Consider the following 17,962-nt stretch of genomic DNA (forward strand, 5'->3'; position numbering starts at 1 on the left):
ATTATGGATTTCAATTGTGGAACTGTTTGACCACTCTACTTTGTACAGCTTCAGTGACATTTCCTGTTTGTTACCTGTAAGTACCTAAAAAACCAGATTACAGATTGGTGATTACGATTAGTGATTACCAAAGGTATATTATCATAGGAGAACACTCTATAGAAAACCCTCTATTCCTTTTTATGCCTCCGGCGACTTTGTCGGGGTTTATGTTTTCGTCTATATGCAACAATCCAAAATGGCTTTGTCGGCGTATGTACATCAAATTATGTTTTCGGGTTGTCCATCCGTCTGTCCATCCGGGCTAACCTCGTTTTTCTCAGCAACCATATGTCCGATTGAGATGAAACTTTCAGGGTAGGAGTGACACCCATGCAGAATGTTTGTTATGATAATTGTGACGTCATAGGTCACGTGGTATGGCAACCATCTTGGATTAAAAGCAAATAATTAAAAAAATTATTTCTCAGAAACTGCGAAATGGAAAAATTTGAAACTTGGCACATTGTCAAGTACTCCCAATGGGGAACAAAAGCATTATAATGATGACATCGTAGGTGAAGTGGTATACCAGCCAAAGATGTTTTAATCGAATTCCTTATCCTAAAAATCTGAAATTGCATGCACATGATCTATGACCCATTTGTATTGAAATATTAAATTTCCACATGGAACATCACAGGTCACATGGCTTGGCAGCCATTTTGGATTGGAAGGAAAATATTAAACAATTATATCTCTGAAACCGCTCACCCTATCGATGCGAAATTTTACAAATATCATCTAACAGCACTGTTGCATATCGTTTGAAAATGATGATGTCACGTGGTTTGGTAGCCATCTTGGATAGAAAAACGAACCTTATCCGATCAACATGAAATTTCACAAACGTGATCCACTACCCATACCTATGCAGAGTGGTGGCATCTACCCAATGTGGGACTATGCGGAGGCATATTGGCGACACAGTCGCATTGTTCTAGTTTCAGATGATTCGACATTGTGTCGGATGGTACCGCCATCTCATTTACAGGCAGACAACAGCTGCATGATCAGGTAATGATTTGATGCTGATCTGATAAATCAAACACACCCTTCAATCCTGGGAAAGTAAATAAATCATGTAGTCTTACCCTGTGACTTCGGAAGGATCATCAAATAAACCCATCTGTCTATTTCCAGTCATACACTGGAAGAAGTTCAGTCTCTTCAACTTGTAGGCCCGGTAATCGAAATAGTCTCCAAAACAACGACAAACTGGACGTTCTCTGACATTCCAAGTCTTTCCTTCAAAATTGGAGGTACTCATAGCCAGCAGGGTTTGTCTGTAGCTCAATGGAGTCCTGCATCCCCTTTGGGCTGGCGTCCCAGCATTGCCCATTTGTCTGTCCCAAGTTCAATATCATTGGAATCTCCCACGATGAGGCTGAATCACAAGGCCTGTTGATCTCACATCATAGACAGGTCGTTGGGCTCTCTATTTGACCCCTCTCCTCTCAGTCTCCCTCCCTCTGCTATCTGTCCTCCGACCCTCCCAGCTCCTCCAGGACACGTTTTTCCACTAACCCCTTCTTGATTAATCTAAATTCCAGGTTGACTGCACAACTAAACAGTTTTGCTCCTCTTGTCTCTTGTTTGTGAAACAACCTTCCCGAAACTCTTCAAACCAACTCTTCCCTCTAGGGATTCAAAAGCAGGTGGTGCACTACCATCTCACATCACCCCTCTCCATCCCTGCTACCAAACTTGTCTACTCCCATTAACCCCTCCATAACCACACTCGTGGCAGGTTTCTGTTTCTCTGTTGTGTTTTTTTTTTTTCCTCTCTTTTTCTCTTTTTTTTTTTCTTTCTCTTTCTTTCTTTCTTTTTCTCTCTCTCTCTCTCTCTCTCTCTATATATATATATATGTCAATTCCCTTGCTTGATGCATCCACCTGTTTGCCCTATTGCCAGTTCATACCTGATGTCACCCCAATCTTGTAAATAGAAGTTGTTGTTTTTTTAACTTCCACAATAAACAAATAATTACCTTCTGAAAGGCTCAACATCTCATCAATGCAGAACTTCGAGGTGAACGACCTTTGGTGTGCAGTGTTCCACACAGCCAGTCTGGAATATAGAGATGGAAAGAATATGTAAATAAAAGGAGTAACAATAAAACGATCATTACATATCCACAAATCCCTTGTTTGCCTATTGGTGTCCAGCGATGTGTGGAGTGTAGACCATACCACACTTACAGTGGCTCAGGTTGGAAACCACGGGGGACACGGACACGGGTCTCTGATAGGTTATCGCCGTCAATAACACAATATTATTCCATACACTTAGAAAAACCGTCAAAGCAATATCTATCTATATATATATATCTATATATATATATCTATATATATAAATCTATATATCTATATATATATATATATATATATATATATATATATATATATATATATATATATCTATATAATATAATATATATATATATATATATATATATATATATATATATATATATATATATATATATATATATTGTTACAGATACGACTTTGATGGTATGGTGGGCCGAGCGGGATGGCCGCCGTATCCGTACAAGTTACCCCGATTGCACCCGGGGTTGACTAATCGCGCTATGCTGGCTCAATAAGAAAAAGAAGACACCCGGCTGGGTTATAATGACACAATACGACACCAGGGTTTCGATTCTCAAGTATATTCGTACGGAAAAAGGTTAGATTACAGGGGCTAGAGGTATATTACAGGAAGACAGGCACTTAGACACACTCTTATATTATCCCCGGACAGACGACAGACACACGGGACAAAATTACTGACTCACACGGGGGTTGATGAAAAGGGAAGGCAGGTCGCGATGGCTCAGGTGCACCTGGCTCAGGGACAGAATCACGTACGGTGGTGTCCAGAGATGCGTGAAGGTATCACAGCGCTTGTGGGTCGCGACTTTGGTCTCAAGCTGGGGAGGTCGCTCAGCGCTCGGGAGGGTGGCGTCTTTTCCTTCCAAGCTCGGGGCGCATCTCACGTCACGTCCGGCGCGGGGCCGCGTATATCCGGCGGGGAGTGACACGCCCTCGGCTCGTTAGCGCCGCCCCAGATGGCATCGGCCCATGGCTTCTCATTGGGTGCGGGGGTTACCGGCTCCGCCCTTGACGAGGGGCCGACAGGGAGCCCCTTCGTGGTAACCCCGTGGAGCGCGTGGTCAATGGCGGCTAACCGAGCCGGAAGGAGGACGCCCACTCCCCATGCCGTCACCGCGCCGCCCCCCTCTTTTGTTGTTGTTGTTGTAGTTGGCGCTTCTTCATGGGGAAGAGATGCGGAGAGGTATGGGGAGGTCCTAAACTTCCTAACAGGTGCCATATAATCACATTCTGGTGCAACGAAGAGTCATAATTAATGGAAACAAGTCCTTAACTGACATAGATTAAGAATAACTAGCAAGATGTCCTATAATTGTCTACGTGTGGTGCGGGGGACCTGGGCACGACATTTAATGGGGGGATGAAGGGGAAGATCGGCTCTAATGGGTGTTGTTTACAGACAATGGGACTAGGGAATGGGGTAAGGGAGAGTTGGGGAGTATCGGAGAAAATAGGGGAATATTTACAAGCGGATATGGAGGTCAAATTCCATATTCGCAACAATATATATATATATATATATATATATATATATATATATATATATATATATATATATATATATATATATATATATATATATCTACGGTTTTGAGGTTTGTAAAGTGAGCCTAATAAAGGTTAAAGTTGCCCCCCATAGATAGTCACACAAGCAACATGTAGCCTCATTTGTAGTATAGTTATTTCTTAGTATGTGTGAGAGTAGGCCATTTCCTATGTTAGTTCTGCATTGTGTAAAGCCAGGAAAATAGGCCCTAACGCCACCGATCATCCTACGTCCATAACCTCAATACAGTTTGTTAACGTTGGTTCATTTTGGGCGAGTTAACACGAGGGAGGCGGAGGGGGATTGGGGCGGAGTCGAGGCGGAGCGGCAGAAGCGATGACGGTAAGCATGAGCCGCCAATCAGAGCTCAGAGGTGGTGGCGTCAGAGGGCGTGGTGAGAAGTCTGGTGAGTTCCAGATGGTTCGCGGGGCGTACCTATAAAACCCGCTGAGCAAAGCCCTCGAGAGGACTAGCGCTGGAGAACCCAGAGGACTTGCTGCGTGAGAGAAAGGAACAAAGGACCCGCAGAGGAACGCCAGATAAGTGCGGTAAAAGGACTAGCGCTGGAGAACCCAAAGGACTCACAGAGGAATGCCAGATAAGCATTGTAAAGGACTTGCTGCGTGAGAGAAAGGAACAAAGGACTCGCAGGGGAGAGGAATAGCGAAAGGACTCGTGTTGAACTTACACCCCGAGCGCGCGGTGCTTGACGAGCTTGATGCGCCTTGCCGCACTTGCATGAGAAGGGTTGAGTAACCGCCCTTTGCCGTAAAAGTCCGCCCTTTGCCGTAAAAGTCCGCCCCTTGCCGTTCCGCCCGGGATACCGCCTTTGTTCGAGAGACGCGCTACGAGTCCCTGTCTTTGCCGATCACCATCTTCGCGGGACGCACGTGGACCACGGAGATCTGGACGGGGCCAATCCTGGATGACCACATCGGCGCGTTGGTGAACATCGACATCTGCAATTCCCTGTGTGAGTGTGAGTGTGAGTGAGACGGGCCCGTTGTCCAGGGATAAGTTAAGACTGTATAAGGATTTCTCTGTGTCTGTTCGTCCTGGAACTGTAAATACGTGTGGGAATCATTAAACCCATCTGTTCTTCCTTTCTTTTGATTCGATCGTTCCCATGATTTCTCCATTTGACTAAGCGTGGCACGAATAGAACCGCTTAAATCTGGGTCCATTAATTGAGACTGCACGGATCACGTGTACGCAAACCGCTCAGCGTACTCCAACCTCACATGGTTCGTGCGAGGCTTGCTACCTCGTTTCCGTGGCGGCGCGAGTACTTCGGTACGAGCGAGAATTTGGTCCCGAAACCCTATTTTGCGCTCGCCCGGAAAGGACATAAGTCTCGGTTCCGCCAGGCCAGTAAAGACAAGGGGATTAATCCCCCCTTGATAAGGGGAAGAAGGCCGGTGAGAACCGCAACAATATATTTTAAAACAGGAGTGTCCGTCCGTCCGTCCGTCCCCAAACTACTCCCTCAGTTTTGAGGCTAGCCCCGCCAAACCTCCTACGGAACTTTTTGGGGTCCCAACGGATGTTCTAAGGTAGGTAGGAGGTTTCAAAAATTCCTCAATAAAATTCTGATTTTCGAAAATAACTCTACGAACCTTCCACGAATCCGGAAGTGGACAGATGACGGCAATGAGCTGGTTTGATAATATCCCAATACAACCGTCATTTAAAACAGCATTTTGTTATAGTATCAATTTATGATTGGAATGACGTTCGGAATTGAGTGAATACAATTACGATTTTGAATTCGTAATTGTGTTCATCCAACCGTACGAAACTACTCCACATCCGGATTTAAATATTTGTTTATGTCACGAATGTTGGTAAAAGTTAATTTTTTCATATTAATGCTATTTCATTTGTGATTGGAGTTATGCTGTTTGGAATGAAAATAGAGATATTGAGTTCAAGTGAATGACGAAATGCCGTGACGGTTTCTACTTTCTAACCGTGACATTCGCGGATCGCCATATGCAGATTCGCCTTTTACTGGGTATAGAACCATTCAAATGGGTACGTTTTTCATGGAAATCCTTCACGAACCTGCTGTCCATGCTTGATGTTCGACTACAGGCGGCACAGAAATGTGGAATTTACTGGTTTCATGCTTTAGCATTCACCGTTTCTGCAGTCTGTTTGCTCATCGCCTCCCACCCGTGCGTAGCACGATTACCTCGCTAGTATATATATATATATATATATATATATATATATATATATATATATATATATATATATATATATATATATTGTTACGGTTCGCGGTTAAGGATGGTATGTTTGCCGAGCGGAGGCCCGCGACCTAACAGTTTCCCCGATTCACCCGATTCACCCAGACGTTGGCCGTATCGAGCCACAGTTATTCAATATGGAAAAGACAAAGACGACGGATGTGAAGAAAAGGAATAAGAAGACGAAGGCAAAACAAGGTTTGAAATACGATTACTATTTATTACTATTTACAGGCTCAAAGAAACCAAGGAGAAGGAAAGATAATAAAATAATATACAGAAGCTTTTAGAGACACAGTGAAAATACTAGCTTATACAAACTTAATTAACTACCCAGGACAGAACAAACAGAAACGGACTCACACGGGGAATTGCAGAGTGGATTGGCTGGAAGGAGAGGGAGGTCCAACGGGTCCGGCAGCACGATCGGCGCGTTGGGCAGCCGCCGATCCTTCGCGGCCCTGCTCAAAACCGCCGTCCAGGCCCCAAACGGCTGTTGAGTGTTGTTGCTGCTGTGGACGCTGCTGCTGGCGAGCAAGGTGACGAATAGCATGCTTTGTGCTTCCCTGGATGATCTCCTTTGAACAAGAATCGCTGCTGGATGATCTCTTCTCTTGGACAAGAATCGCTGCTGGATGATCTCCCTCCCTTCTCTCTCTTGGACCTCACAACCCAGCTCTCTCTTGGACCCTTCACGCAGCTCTGCCTTGGACCTTACAACCCAGCTCTCTTTGCAGCTCTCTCTTGGACCTCCTTTTATGCAGCTCTGCCTTGGACCTTACAACCCAGCTCTCTTTGCAGCTCTCTCTTGGACCTTTCACGCAGCTCTGCCTTGGACCTTACAACCCAGCTCTCTTTGCAGCTCTCTCTTGGACCTTTCACGCAGCTCTGCCTTGGACCTTACAACCCAGCTCTCTTTGCAGCTCTCTCTTGGACCTCCTTACGCGCGCGCTTTTATAACGCCTCCGGCAATTAAGCCGCCGGCCTTCAGGACACGCCCATCGGTGTGCTCACCTCGGCCATGGTTGGTCGCGCGACCCTCTGGCTCCGCCCTTGATGACGACGGGCGGGCACGCCTTTCTTCCCCAACCCGAGCACATGTTCAATGGCGGCTTTGGAGGGGATGCAATTGCCAAATTGAGGCTTGGCCATGACGAAAGAGGAAATGGAGGTTTTGGGAATGGAAATGAAGGATGAAGGGAATCTATCTTTTTCACTTGGTGCAATGGAGTGTCATTTTAATGGACGACAAAGCCTTAATCTAAAACACATAATAAGGATATAAACTACTGAACAAGGGTATTATAGTGTCCTTCAATGGATGCTTTATGGAATTAACTACCGGGATGCCCTTTGACCTTTACACAACACTGGAGGCAGGAGGGGCCAGAATCAAACAATGTTACACAGCAATTTACCACAATACAACACAATTAAAAAAATACAATCCTCATACCCGCAACAATATATATATATATATAGTTTTGTGTAAAGTTTTGACTTTTTCAACATATTTCAACATACAGCTATTTGATCTTCATTTCAACAATATTAATAGATAAAGGTGATATAATATAACAAATATCATGAAACATTTGCATTTTGTAGTCCATTGTATAATTAAAATAAACATAAATGCAAATTTTGCATGTGGAAAAAGTAAGTACACCCTTGGCTCTAATAGGTGGTATTGCCCCCTTTGGCAGAAACAACCTCAAGTAGGCGTTTCTTATAACTGTCTACCAGTCTCTGAAATCGACTGGGAGAAATTTTTGCCCACTCCTCCATGCAGAATTCTTTCAGCTGTGCGATGTCTGAGGGGTTTCTTGCACGCACAGCTCGTTTCAAATCCCCCCACAACATCTCAATGGGATTTAGATCCGGGCTTTGACTTGGCCATTCCAGAACCCTCCATTTCTTTCTTTTCAGCCATTCCTTGGTGGATTTACTGGTATGTTTAGGGTCATTGTCATGTTGCAAGGTCTACCTTCGGTTGAGCTTCAACTTTCCGACAGATGGCCTCACATTATCCTCAAGCACCCTCTGGTACAATGAAGAATTCATAGTGGATTCTATGCTGGTGAGCTGCCCAGGCCCTGATGCAGCAAAGCTGCCCCAAACCATAATATTTCCACCACCATGCTTTACAGTTGGTATCAGGTTCTTGTGGTCAAATGCTGTCTTTGGTTTTCGCCAAACATGTCTTCTGGTACTGTGGCCAAATAGCTCTACTTTTGACTCATCTGTCCAGAGCACATTGTTCCAGAAGTGCTGGTCTTTGCATAGGTGTTCATTGGCAAACTTTCGTCTTGCCCTGATGTTCTTTCTGGACAGCATAGGTTTCCTCCTGGCACACCTCCCATGTAGATCAAATTTGTGCAGCCTATTTCTAATGGTAGACTCGTGCACTTTGACATCAACAGTGGCAAGAGCTACCTGTAGGTCCTGTGATGACATTCTGGGGTTCTTAGAGACTTCTTTCAGCATCTTGCGGTCTCCTCTCGAGCTGAACTTTCTGGGGCGGCCTGGCCTGAACAAGTTGGCAGTTGTTTGGAATCTTCTCCACTTGTAGATGATCTTCCAGACAGTCGAATGATTGATTTCAAATTGTTTGTAGATCTTTTTAAAATCCCTTCCCAGACTCGTAGGCATCTATAACCTTCTTTCTGAAGGCCTCGGAGAGCTATTTTGATCTAGGGATGGTGACGCCGCACACTTCAACAACAAAGAGCAAACCAAACTAAATGTCTGAGGTTTAAATAAGACAGGTTCCTCCAAGATCCTCTCTAATGATGTTCTAATCATTTGCACCTGATCTGGTGCACCGGATTCTAATTTTAGGTATTTGAAGTAGTGATAAATGTAGGGGTGAACTTACTTTTTCCAAATGCGAAATTTGCATTTATGTTTATTTAAATTATACAATGGACTGAATGAATGAATGAATGATCGTTTTAAGGCCATTTCTCCCCGCTGGAGCGGGGGTTAGCCTTGCGGGCCCCATGACAATCATGGTTCCCTATTTGAGGCAATGTTTTTACGGCCGGATGCCCTTCCTGACGCCAACCCTTGGTCACCTCTTACGATGAGCAGGGATACGGTGTACCTATTCTAAACCGGGGTACACACCATGATCATTCATCCCAGCAAGCTGGTACTCAATTGGCCGACCTCGGAAGGATGACAGGCTGAGTCAACCCCCCTGGCGTTAATTCAGCGATCGACCGGGATTCAAACCCAGGATCCTAGGATCCCAAGCCGGCACCCTAACCGCTAAGCCAACACCAGGCTAAATTATACAATGGACTACAAAATGTAAATGTTTCATGATATTTGTTATATTATATCACCTTTATCTGTCAATATTGTTGAAATGAAGATCAAATAGCTGTATGTTGAAAAAGTCAAAACTTTACATGGGGTGTACTTATATATATATATATATATCTCATGATCACAAAACTTTTATCTCTGCATTTTAAAAAATCACATTGAATCGTGCAACCATTAACGTATTGTATTTGTTACATATTTATGTGAATGTATGTGAATTACTATTCAGGTCTTTGCTTATCAAGGTGTAGTCGATTAAGGGTTGTTGTGATTAAAGGGTCAGGAGCCCTTCTGGGAAAAAGGAGACCGGAAACGGAAGAAGAAAAGACACGAGGTCCGGGAGAAGCGACGATTCTTCTTCTTCCTCGCCCAGCTCCGACGAGAGTTGGGATCGATATTGAGCAGCGTGGAAAAACTGCGTTCCCAAGCCCGTCTGGCGAGAGGAGTTACCGGGACGTGTAACTACCCTTTTGACACATCAAGTTGCCGTGGGGCCGTGCACAGACCCAGCGTCCGGCACAGTTCGCCGCACCGTCTACAAGGACGCGTACGGGTCGCACTTTGGGGCCTCGCGCACGTTGCAAGCGGCGCTTGCTTTGCCCGCTTTGCTTGGCCAGGAGGTGTGCGCTGCAGCCGTGGTTCCCGGTACGGTACGTGCCCGGTGGAAGCACGTCCGCCCGGGGTTCGTTCAACCGCCCGTGTGCGGCGAAGCCGACCATAACCTTGTTCAGGAGGGGCCCAGAGACATTGTGAGGGACAGAGACCAAAGGGGTCGTGAGTACCCAAGGGGTCGGGAGTGGGGAAAGGGGACACACATATATAAGATGGCCATCTTAATCATCTCGGGGATTGATTGTTGATTGTGGATTGTTGATGGTTGATTCCTTGGGGGAATATATTATCGATTACTCGTAATCCTTGGTGTGGGGTTTCTTATGGACTGGAAGTCATCTTGATTGCGTTACGAAAGCGTATAAATCATATATCTTTCTGGCGGGGTGCCTCCCATGGTCCGGGGGTCACCGAGACCAGGTAGTTACCGGGAGGACCACGTAACAGAATTGGGGGCTCGTCCGGGATCTAAAATTGTATAAAATAATATTTTTATTAATTAAAATTTATTAATTAAGTATTAATTGGTAAATTTTTGGGGAAATTGGGGTAAAGTCTTGGGTGAAGGTTAACAGGTGTTAACGATAGTCACCATGGCGTTTGTGGCACAGAACTTTGCGGTAACACCGAGTGAGGCACAGTTCCGAGTGTTACTAAAGTCGGACCTCTTGAAATTGGCCAAACATTTTAACTTGGAGGTCCGAACTAATGTGAGGAAGGCAGAGTTGCAGACCACGGTGATACAATCTATGGTGGGATTAGGAACATGGGACGAGTTAGCCTGGCAGTGGCTACCCGAAGAACCAGAAGACGTTGAGCTCCGGAAACTGGAGTTGCAATTACGGAGCCAGGAACGGATCAAAGAAGAAGAAAGGAAAGCAGAAAAGGAAAGAGCAGAAGAAGAAAGGAAAGCAGAAAAGGAAAGAGCAGAAGAAGAAAGGAAAGCAGAAAAGGAAAGAGCAGAAGAAGAAAGGAAAGCAGAAAAGGAAAGAGCAGAAGAAGAAAGGAAAGCAGAAAAGGAAAGAGCAGAAGAAGAAAGGAAAGCAGAAGAGAGGAGAGAAGAGAAACAAGCAGAGGAAAGGAGAGTGGAACGAGAACTCCAGGAAAGGTTAGAAGGGAGAAAAGCAGAGGAGAGGAGAGCTGCAAGGGACCTCGAAGCAGAGGAGAGAAAAGCGGAAAGGGAATTAAAGGAACGTGACATGGAGCTTCAGCAAGAAATTAAATTCAAGGAGCTGGAGTTAATGAGAGAACGGGGAGAGGTACCACCCTTGCTGACGGGGTCGACACCTCGCCAGAACACCTGGGATGTGGGCAGACATGTGAGGCTGGTTCCACCCTTCAGTGAAAAGGAAGTCGCTAAATTTTTTCCACACTTTGAGAAAGTGGCTCGACAGTTAAACTGGCCGGAGGAGGCCTGGACCATACTAGTGCAAAGTGTGCTTGTGGGGAAAAGCTCAAGAGATTTATTCGGCGCTACCAATGGACCAATGTGCAGATTATGAGGTATTGAAGAAACACATCCTCAAAGCCTATGAGTTGGTTCCGGAAGCTTACCGGCAAAAATTCAGGAATGCCAGGAAGATTTTTGTATTTTCGTTATAACTGTATTTCTTTTATGGTGTATGTACGTATATTGTCCCGTCAAAGATTTTCGGTGCAAATCTTTCATACCTGTATTGAAAATCGCGTTAATTCGTGTCGTCTCGAGGTCTTGTACAGTGTACACTGTACAACCTTGAGGCTTTGTTTTTCTCTCAGCGCCTGTCGTTTGTGATCCAATAACTTTCGTTCTCTGTTTTCGCAGTCTTTCCACCCCAAAGCCTACTTCCTTATGTAAATCTCAACTCAAAAAAAACAAAAAAAAAAGACTACCTTCTCTGTGCTCATTCGTTTATTCATTCTTATTCGTTCGTTCGTTCTTCGACCACGTGTTTCTCCCCCATTTCCCCAGATAGATTGTCAAATTTCAATTCGTTATTTTATCGTCCATGTGATATTGTTTGATTATAGTTAGTTTTGGTTTGAATTTCCTGTAACTCGTAATTAATTAATCGTTTTCTGCCCTTGTGTGTGGCCTTGTAGTTGTACCCCCGTCGGTGTTTTGTTAACTTAAGTGTGTTTTGCTTGGCTCTTGGTTTTTTCCCTTCTACCCCGAACATAATACTGTCTAACGTTCTAATTCCCCACCCCCCCCCCCCCCCAAAAAAAAAACCAAAAAAAAACAAACATTTATTTTCTTTTCTCCACGTGTACTGTTGTCTCATCCTGTATTTTCTGTCCAGGTGTGCTGTTCGCCCCACCCCCATTATCTCCTTGCCATCCACCGTTTGCCCTGTTCACGTGACTCGTGGTGGTCCCTCTCGGCTCTCCCCCCGTTGGTATTTTTGTGCATATAAGATTGTTCATAGTTCTGTTTAAATATTTTTAAATATGTTAAACCTTTCCCCTTCTGTTTTTTATTCAGTGGTATATTACAACACGCTGTTTTTCTTCCTATTTAAAAGGCTTTTCTCAATTTCCTCTCCAACTCATTCCACTTCAAAAAAAAGAAATTCAATATCTTATACGTCTCCCTCACTACATGGTCTAAATTCACATTCATTCCATCCCTCCTCCATCATCCTGAACCGGATTGCTAACTTGAAAATCACAACAAACCCAATTTGTTATCAATGTTCGTCTTTCATTAATCATCCACTTTCTAAACTCCCCTCTTGCCCATCCCATCCAAATCCCCCCCCTTGCACCTACACTCCGAAACTTCCCCCTTGCCCCTCCACTCTTAAACTCCCCCCTTGCCCCTCCACTCCTGAACTCCCCCCTTGCCCTTCCCCTCCTAAACTTCCCCTTTGCCCCTCCCCTCCTAATCCCCCCCCTTGCCCCTCCACTCCTGATCTCCCCCCTTTCCCCTTCCCTCCAAAACTCCCCCCTTGCCCCTCCCCTCCTAAACTCCCCCCTCACTCCTCCCCTTCAAAACTCCCCCCCAATCCCTCCCATTCAATTCTCCCCCCATACCATTCCTCTCCAATTCTCTCTCCTCCACCCTCCTCCTCCAAGCTGCCTCCTCCCCACTTCGTCTCCCTTCTATCTCATACCTCCACCCCCAAACCTTCTACTTTCCTCTGCCCCCCCTCAAACAACCCCTCACTGTGCCACATCCCTTCACCAGCAAACCTTTCATCCTCCTCATCCTTCCCTTTCTTGGAACTCTTCTGCAACATCTGAAACACTATCAACTGCTCTCCCTACCTCCCCCTCTCATCCTTCATCTTACCCTACTCCTCCCCTCCCCTGTCCTGTACCCGATGCTCCCCCTCTCTCTTCATTAACGGTATGGACCTCAAACATCCGGGGCCTTCGCTCAAACCTGACTGATCTCTCCATACAGGTTGCTTCTGACAATCCAGACTTGATCTGCTTAACAGAGACTTTCCTCCTTCAAGATGTCTCTGATTCCTTAATATCTCTTCCTGGTTACTCCCTCCTCCGGTATGATAGACCTGAGCCTCGGCCTGGTGGTGGGGTGGCTATCTTTGTCAAAAACTCTCTTCCTCACTCTCCTTGCACTGCTCTCTTTCCTCCTCACCCGCAGGAGTACCTCTGGTTACGGCTTCCTCTCCGCTCCCACCTTTTGTTCATATGTGTTCTGTACCGTCCCCCAAACAGTGATGACTCCATCTACATTTCAATGTCTGACAACATGGACCAACTTCTATCCACTCATCCCAACTCTCTCTTCCTCATATGTGGTGACTTCAACTGTCATCATGCCACCTGGTTGGGTGTGGGTTCCTCTCTCACTAGTCATGGCACCTCAGCAAAGGACTTCTGTGACTCACTGGGATTGACACAATCTGTCAATTTCCCGACCCGGATCTCAGCCAATGGAGTATCTTCTCTTCTAGACTTGGTTATGACAAACTTCCCTGCTAATGTCTGCTGCTCTTCTTCTGCTCCAATCGGTTCTTCTGATCATGTGCTTGTCAAAGTGGACATCTCTCTGGCCATTCTCAGAGAGCCTCCTCAGCGTCGACGAGTCTGGCATTTCACTCAGGCCGACTGGGACGGTCTTCAAGCAGCCATCAATCGTCTGGATTGGTCTCCCATCTCCACTGCCTCTGACATCAATTCTTCCTGGGAATTCTTCCAAAGCAAACTGATCTCTCTCATGCACAGATTTATCCCATCTCGCCTTCAATTGTCTTACCCTTCCTCCCGTCCATGGTACACTGAATCTTGTGGTGAGGCAGTTGCCCTGAAACAACTTGCCTTTGCCTCTTGGAAGGCTAATCCAACTGAAGGAAATCTCAGTTCCTTCCACCAAGCTCGGAACAAGTGTGTGTCTACCCTCAGGAGTGCCAGGAAGCACTATCTCTCCTCACTCAAGAATGAACTCTCAAACCTGTCTCCTTCCTCCAAATCCTGGTGGCGTCTGGTCAAATCCGTTTCTGGTGTTTGTTCCCCCTCCATCCCCTCCCTTACCTCAAATGGCCACACAGTTGACATCGCACGTGACAAAGCCGAATGCCTCAACTCTGTGTTCGCCTCGAAATCCTTAGTCCCAAACCCATCTCTCTCTGTTCCCACCTTTCCCAGTCGAACCCAAATGCTCCTGGACTCTGTGTCCTTCTCTCCTGACAAGGTGGAGGAGTTTTTGTCAAACCTCGACTCTGATTCTGCAACTGGACCAGACGGCATCAGCCCACGGGTCCTAAAATCCTGCTCTGCCGCTCTATCTCACCCTCTCTCTGTTCTTTTCACCCTATCTTTTGCTCAAGGTCATCTGCCAGCATCCTGGAAATCAGCTAACATTACCGCTTTACACAAAAAAGGTGCAAAAACAGATCCTTGCAACTACAGACCAATCAGCCTGCTCCCAATTATCAGCAAAGTCATGGAATCCATCATTGCTTCGGATATGAAATCTTTCCTCTTCTCCAATGGCTTGATCTCTGATCATCAATTTGGTTTCAGACCAGGTCACTCTACTCTGGACATGCTGCTTCTGCTGTCTCAACAATGGATGGAGGTCCTGAATGCCAAACAGGAAATCAGAGCTGTCTCCCTTGACATATCAAGGGCCTTTGATACGGTCTGGCACCCAGCTCTGCTCACCAAACTCTCCTCTTATGGTATCCATGGAAATCTCCATGCATGGCTTGCGGACTTCCTCTCTGGTCGTAGTCAACGTGTGGCCCTGAATGGATTTCTCTCATCTCCCCTTCCTGTTCAGGCTGGAGTTCCCCAAGGAAGTGTGCTGGGCCCTGTGCTTTTTCTGGTCTTTATCAATGATCTCTCTGACTCTCTGGAAAATCCTCTCTATCTCTTTGCTGATGACTCCACTCTCTGCCGCTCCATTCCTCTTCCCTCAGATAGGCAGTCTGCAGCCTCCTCACTCTCTGAAGACCTGGACAAAATCACAGACTGGTCAAACAAGTGGAACATGTCTTTCAATCCTGCCAAATCTCACTCTCTTACTATGTCTCTCCGAAAAGATCGACTGGACAACCCTCCCATCTACTTTCTCAACAATCCTCTCCAAGAAGTTCTGTCACTCAAGCTTTTGGGTCTCACTATCTGCCATGATCTTTCTTGGGAAAACCACATTTCCAAGCTGGCCTCCAAAGCCAGTCGCCGACTGGGCATCCTCCGTCGTGCGAAGTCCTTCCTCGGCACACCTGAGCTCCTCACCACATACAAGGCTTTCATCCGCAGCTCAATGGAATACTGTTCTCCCCTATGGGCTGGTGCTCCTGCCTCACACCTGGCTCGGCTTCACGCTGTTGAATCCAAAGCTTTCAAAATCATTGGAATCTCCCGCGATGAAGCTATCTCTGAGGGCCTTTCACTCACTCACCGCAGGCAGGTAGGTGGTCTTTCTGTCTTCTACCGACTCCTCTCCGGCCTTGCTCCCCCAGCTCTCTCCGTGCTCTGTCCCCCAAATATTCCTACAGGTCGCACAAGATCTGCCAGCAACCCTCTGATGGTTAAACTGCCGAAATCTCGGCTCTCTGCTCACCTTCACTCTTTCATTCCTCTTTTCTCCCGCCTGTGGAACAAACTCCCACACTCCCTTCAATCCCTCTCCTCCCTCCAGGTCTTTAAAACAGCTGTTCACCACCATCTCTTATCTTCCCCCATCCATAACCTTGATCTTTTCTACCCCCACTAATTCACCCCAGATCCACCTTATTTGAAATTCCAACTTATTTCCTGGAAATCCTGGCAGTGTCCATATGTTTATACCTCTCCCACCCCCCCCCCCCCTTCACATGCCTCCCCCCCTTCACATGCCTCCCCCCTTCACATGCCTCCCCCCCAAAGCCCTCTCCCTCCCACAGATCTCTCGATGTCTCCATGTCTCTCGGTCCCTGCTCTCAAATGTTGTGTTTGTGTCCTTCCCCCTCTCTCCCCATCTTGTCTACCGCTCCCGATGTTATTTGTTTTATGTGTCTGTTTGTCTTTCTGTGTGATTAATTTTCGCTCTTTCACGAGCCTCGATCTTGTATACAAAAAAAAAAAAAAAAAAAAAAAAAAAAAAAGAGGGAGAGTGAGACCCATGTGGAGTTTGCCAGAGTGAAAGAAAACATGTTTGATCGGTGGTGTGAGTCAAAAGGAGTCGGGAAAGACTTCGAAACATTGCGTGACTTGATCCTGGTGGAGGAATTTCAACAGTGTGTCCACGAGGACATCAAAGTGTACCTGCAGGAAAAGAAAGTACCGAAGTTGTGGGACGCAGCCACCATGGCAGATGATTATGCCTTAACACACCGGATAGGGGTCCACGAACCTAACTCCTCGCCTAGATCTCCGCAGGGGAGGTGGGGAACAGCAGGTGCGGAGAACGACAATACATGGCGGCGGCCTCGAGAGGATTATGGGGACAACGCGGATACCCCACCTGTTCGAAATCAGAGGGCTGCGGGCCCAAGACAAACATATTTCGGGGGGCCCGAGGCAGACAACGAGTTTTTCCTCCGGGCCTACTTGCGCTTTTTGCAAGAAACCTGGACACTTGATGTCCAGTTGTTACCGCATGAAAAGGGAAGACCCAGAGCGGAGTCCGACTATTACCACTCCGAATGCGATGGCAAGCGTAAGAAATCGCCCACAGAAGAGTTACCGACCATTTATTTATGAGGGGTTGGTCTCACTCAAGGGAGCTTGACTAACCGAAGACCGGTTAGGGTTTTGAGGGACACAGGAGCCCATCAATCCTTAATGCTTGAAGACATTTTGCCATTGTCAAAGAGTACCGCAACGGGTGATAGTGTTCGGTTACAAGGGATCGGTGGCTGTGTTAGTGCCCCACTTCATGTCATCCATTTGGAATCCGATTTGGTGTCAGGACCGGTCACCGTCGGTTTACAAGCCACGCTTCCTGTAGAGGGAGTATCTGTGATTATTGGGAATGATTTGGCCGGGGGGCAAATTTATGGTAACCCGAGGGTTGGTAAAGAGCACAGCAGGGAAAATAACACCCCACCAGCTCGGGATGGCGACAAAAGTTCCAAGTTATTTGTAGGGGGACTGAACTTCAACACAGAGGAAGAAGTTCTGACCTCTGTCTTCAACAGATATGGGCCGCTGGTGGAAGTGCGGGTGGTAAAAGACAGGGAAACGCAACGGTCAAGAGGGTTCGGCTTTGTCACGTTTGCAAGCACAAGAGATGCCAGGGAGGCAGAGAAGAATTGGAATGGTAAGGATTTGGAGGGTCGGACCATAACAGTAGGGAAGGCATTTCGTAGGCGTCGAGAGGTCTACAGAAGAGGACAACTTGGCAGTAGTTTTGGGGTTGGCAGCAGCCGATATTACTATGGAGGCTCCCAGAGTTACGGCACCTCCCGAAAAAATGAATGTCAGAGCACTGGCCGAGAAGGAGACCGCCAGTCAGGTAACGGCTGGGACAAGTGGTCCCACCGTAACTGTTAGGAGTCTGGAGAAGTTGAAGCACTATATATACGGGGGAGCCGCCGAGCTGGGGCTCCTACACAGACTAACCGTGAACGCCACGTTCTTAAAGGCGTCCAGGTAGTGAACTTTCCTGCACGGACTAACCGTG

At 46.5% G+C, this 17,962-nt stretch overlaps 1 protein-coding gene across 3 annotated transcripts in view; it reads right to left on the bottom strand.

Annotated features, from left to right (window-relative positions):
• Positions 1-17,962, bottom strand: part of LOC137439553 (inositol polyphosphate 5-phosphatase OCRL) — a 64,939-nt gene that overhangs the window by 34,477 nt on the left and 12,500 nt on the right. For 2 of the 3 annotated variants that reach the window (XM_078768073.1, XM_078768074.1), the window contains exon 2: positions 2,031-2,110. In XM_078768073.1, coding sequence (XP_078624199.1) covers positions 2,031-2,049 — 19 coding nt within the window. In that variant the 5' untranslated portion in view covers positions 2,050-2,110. Of the gene's footprint in view, positions 1-2,030; positions 2,111-6,318; positions 6,512-17,962 lie in introns of those variants that run through there. The other variant, XM_078768075.1, reaches the window with a different exon arrangement.

The sequence above is a fragment of the Myxine glutinosa genome, chromosome 14, assembly GCF_964187855.1.
Source record: "Myxine glutinosa chromosome 14, kmMyxGlut1.1, whole genome shotgun sequence".
NCBI classification, from domain to species: Eukaryota; Metazoa; Chordata; class Myxini; order Myxiniformes; family Myxinidae; genus Myxine; species Myxine glutinosa.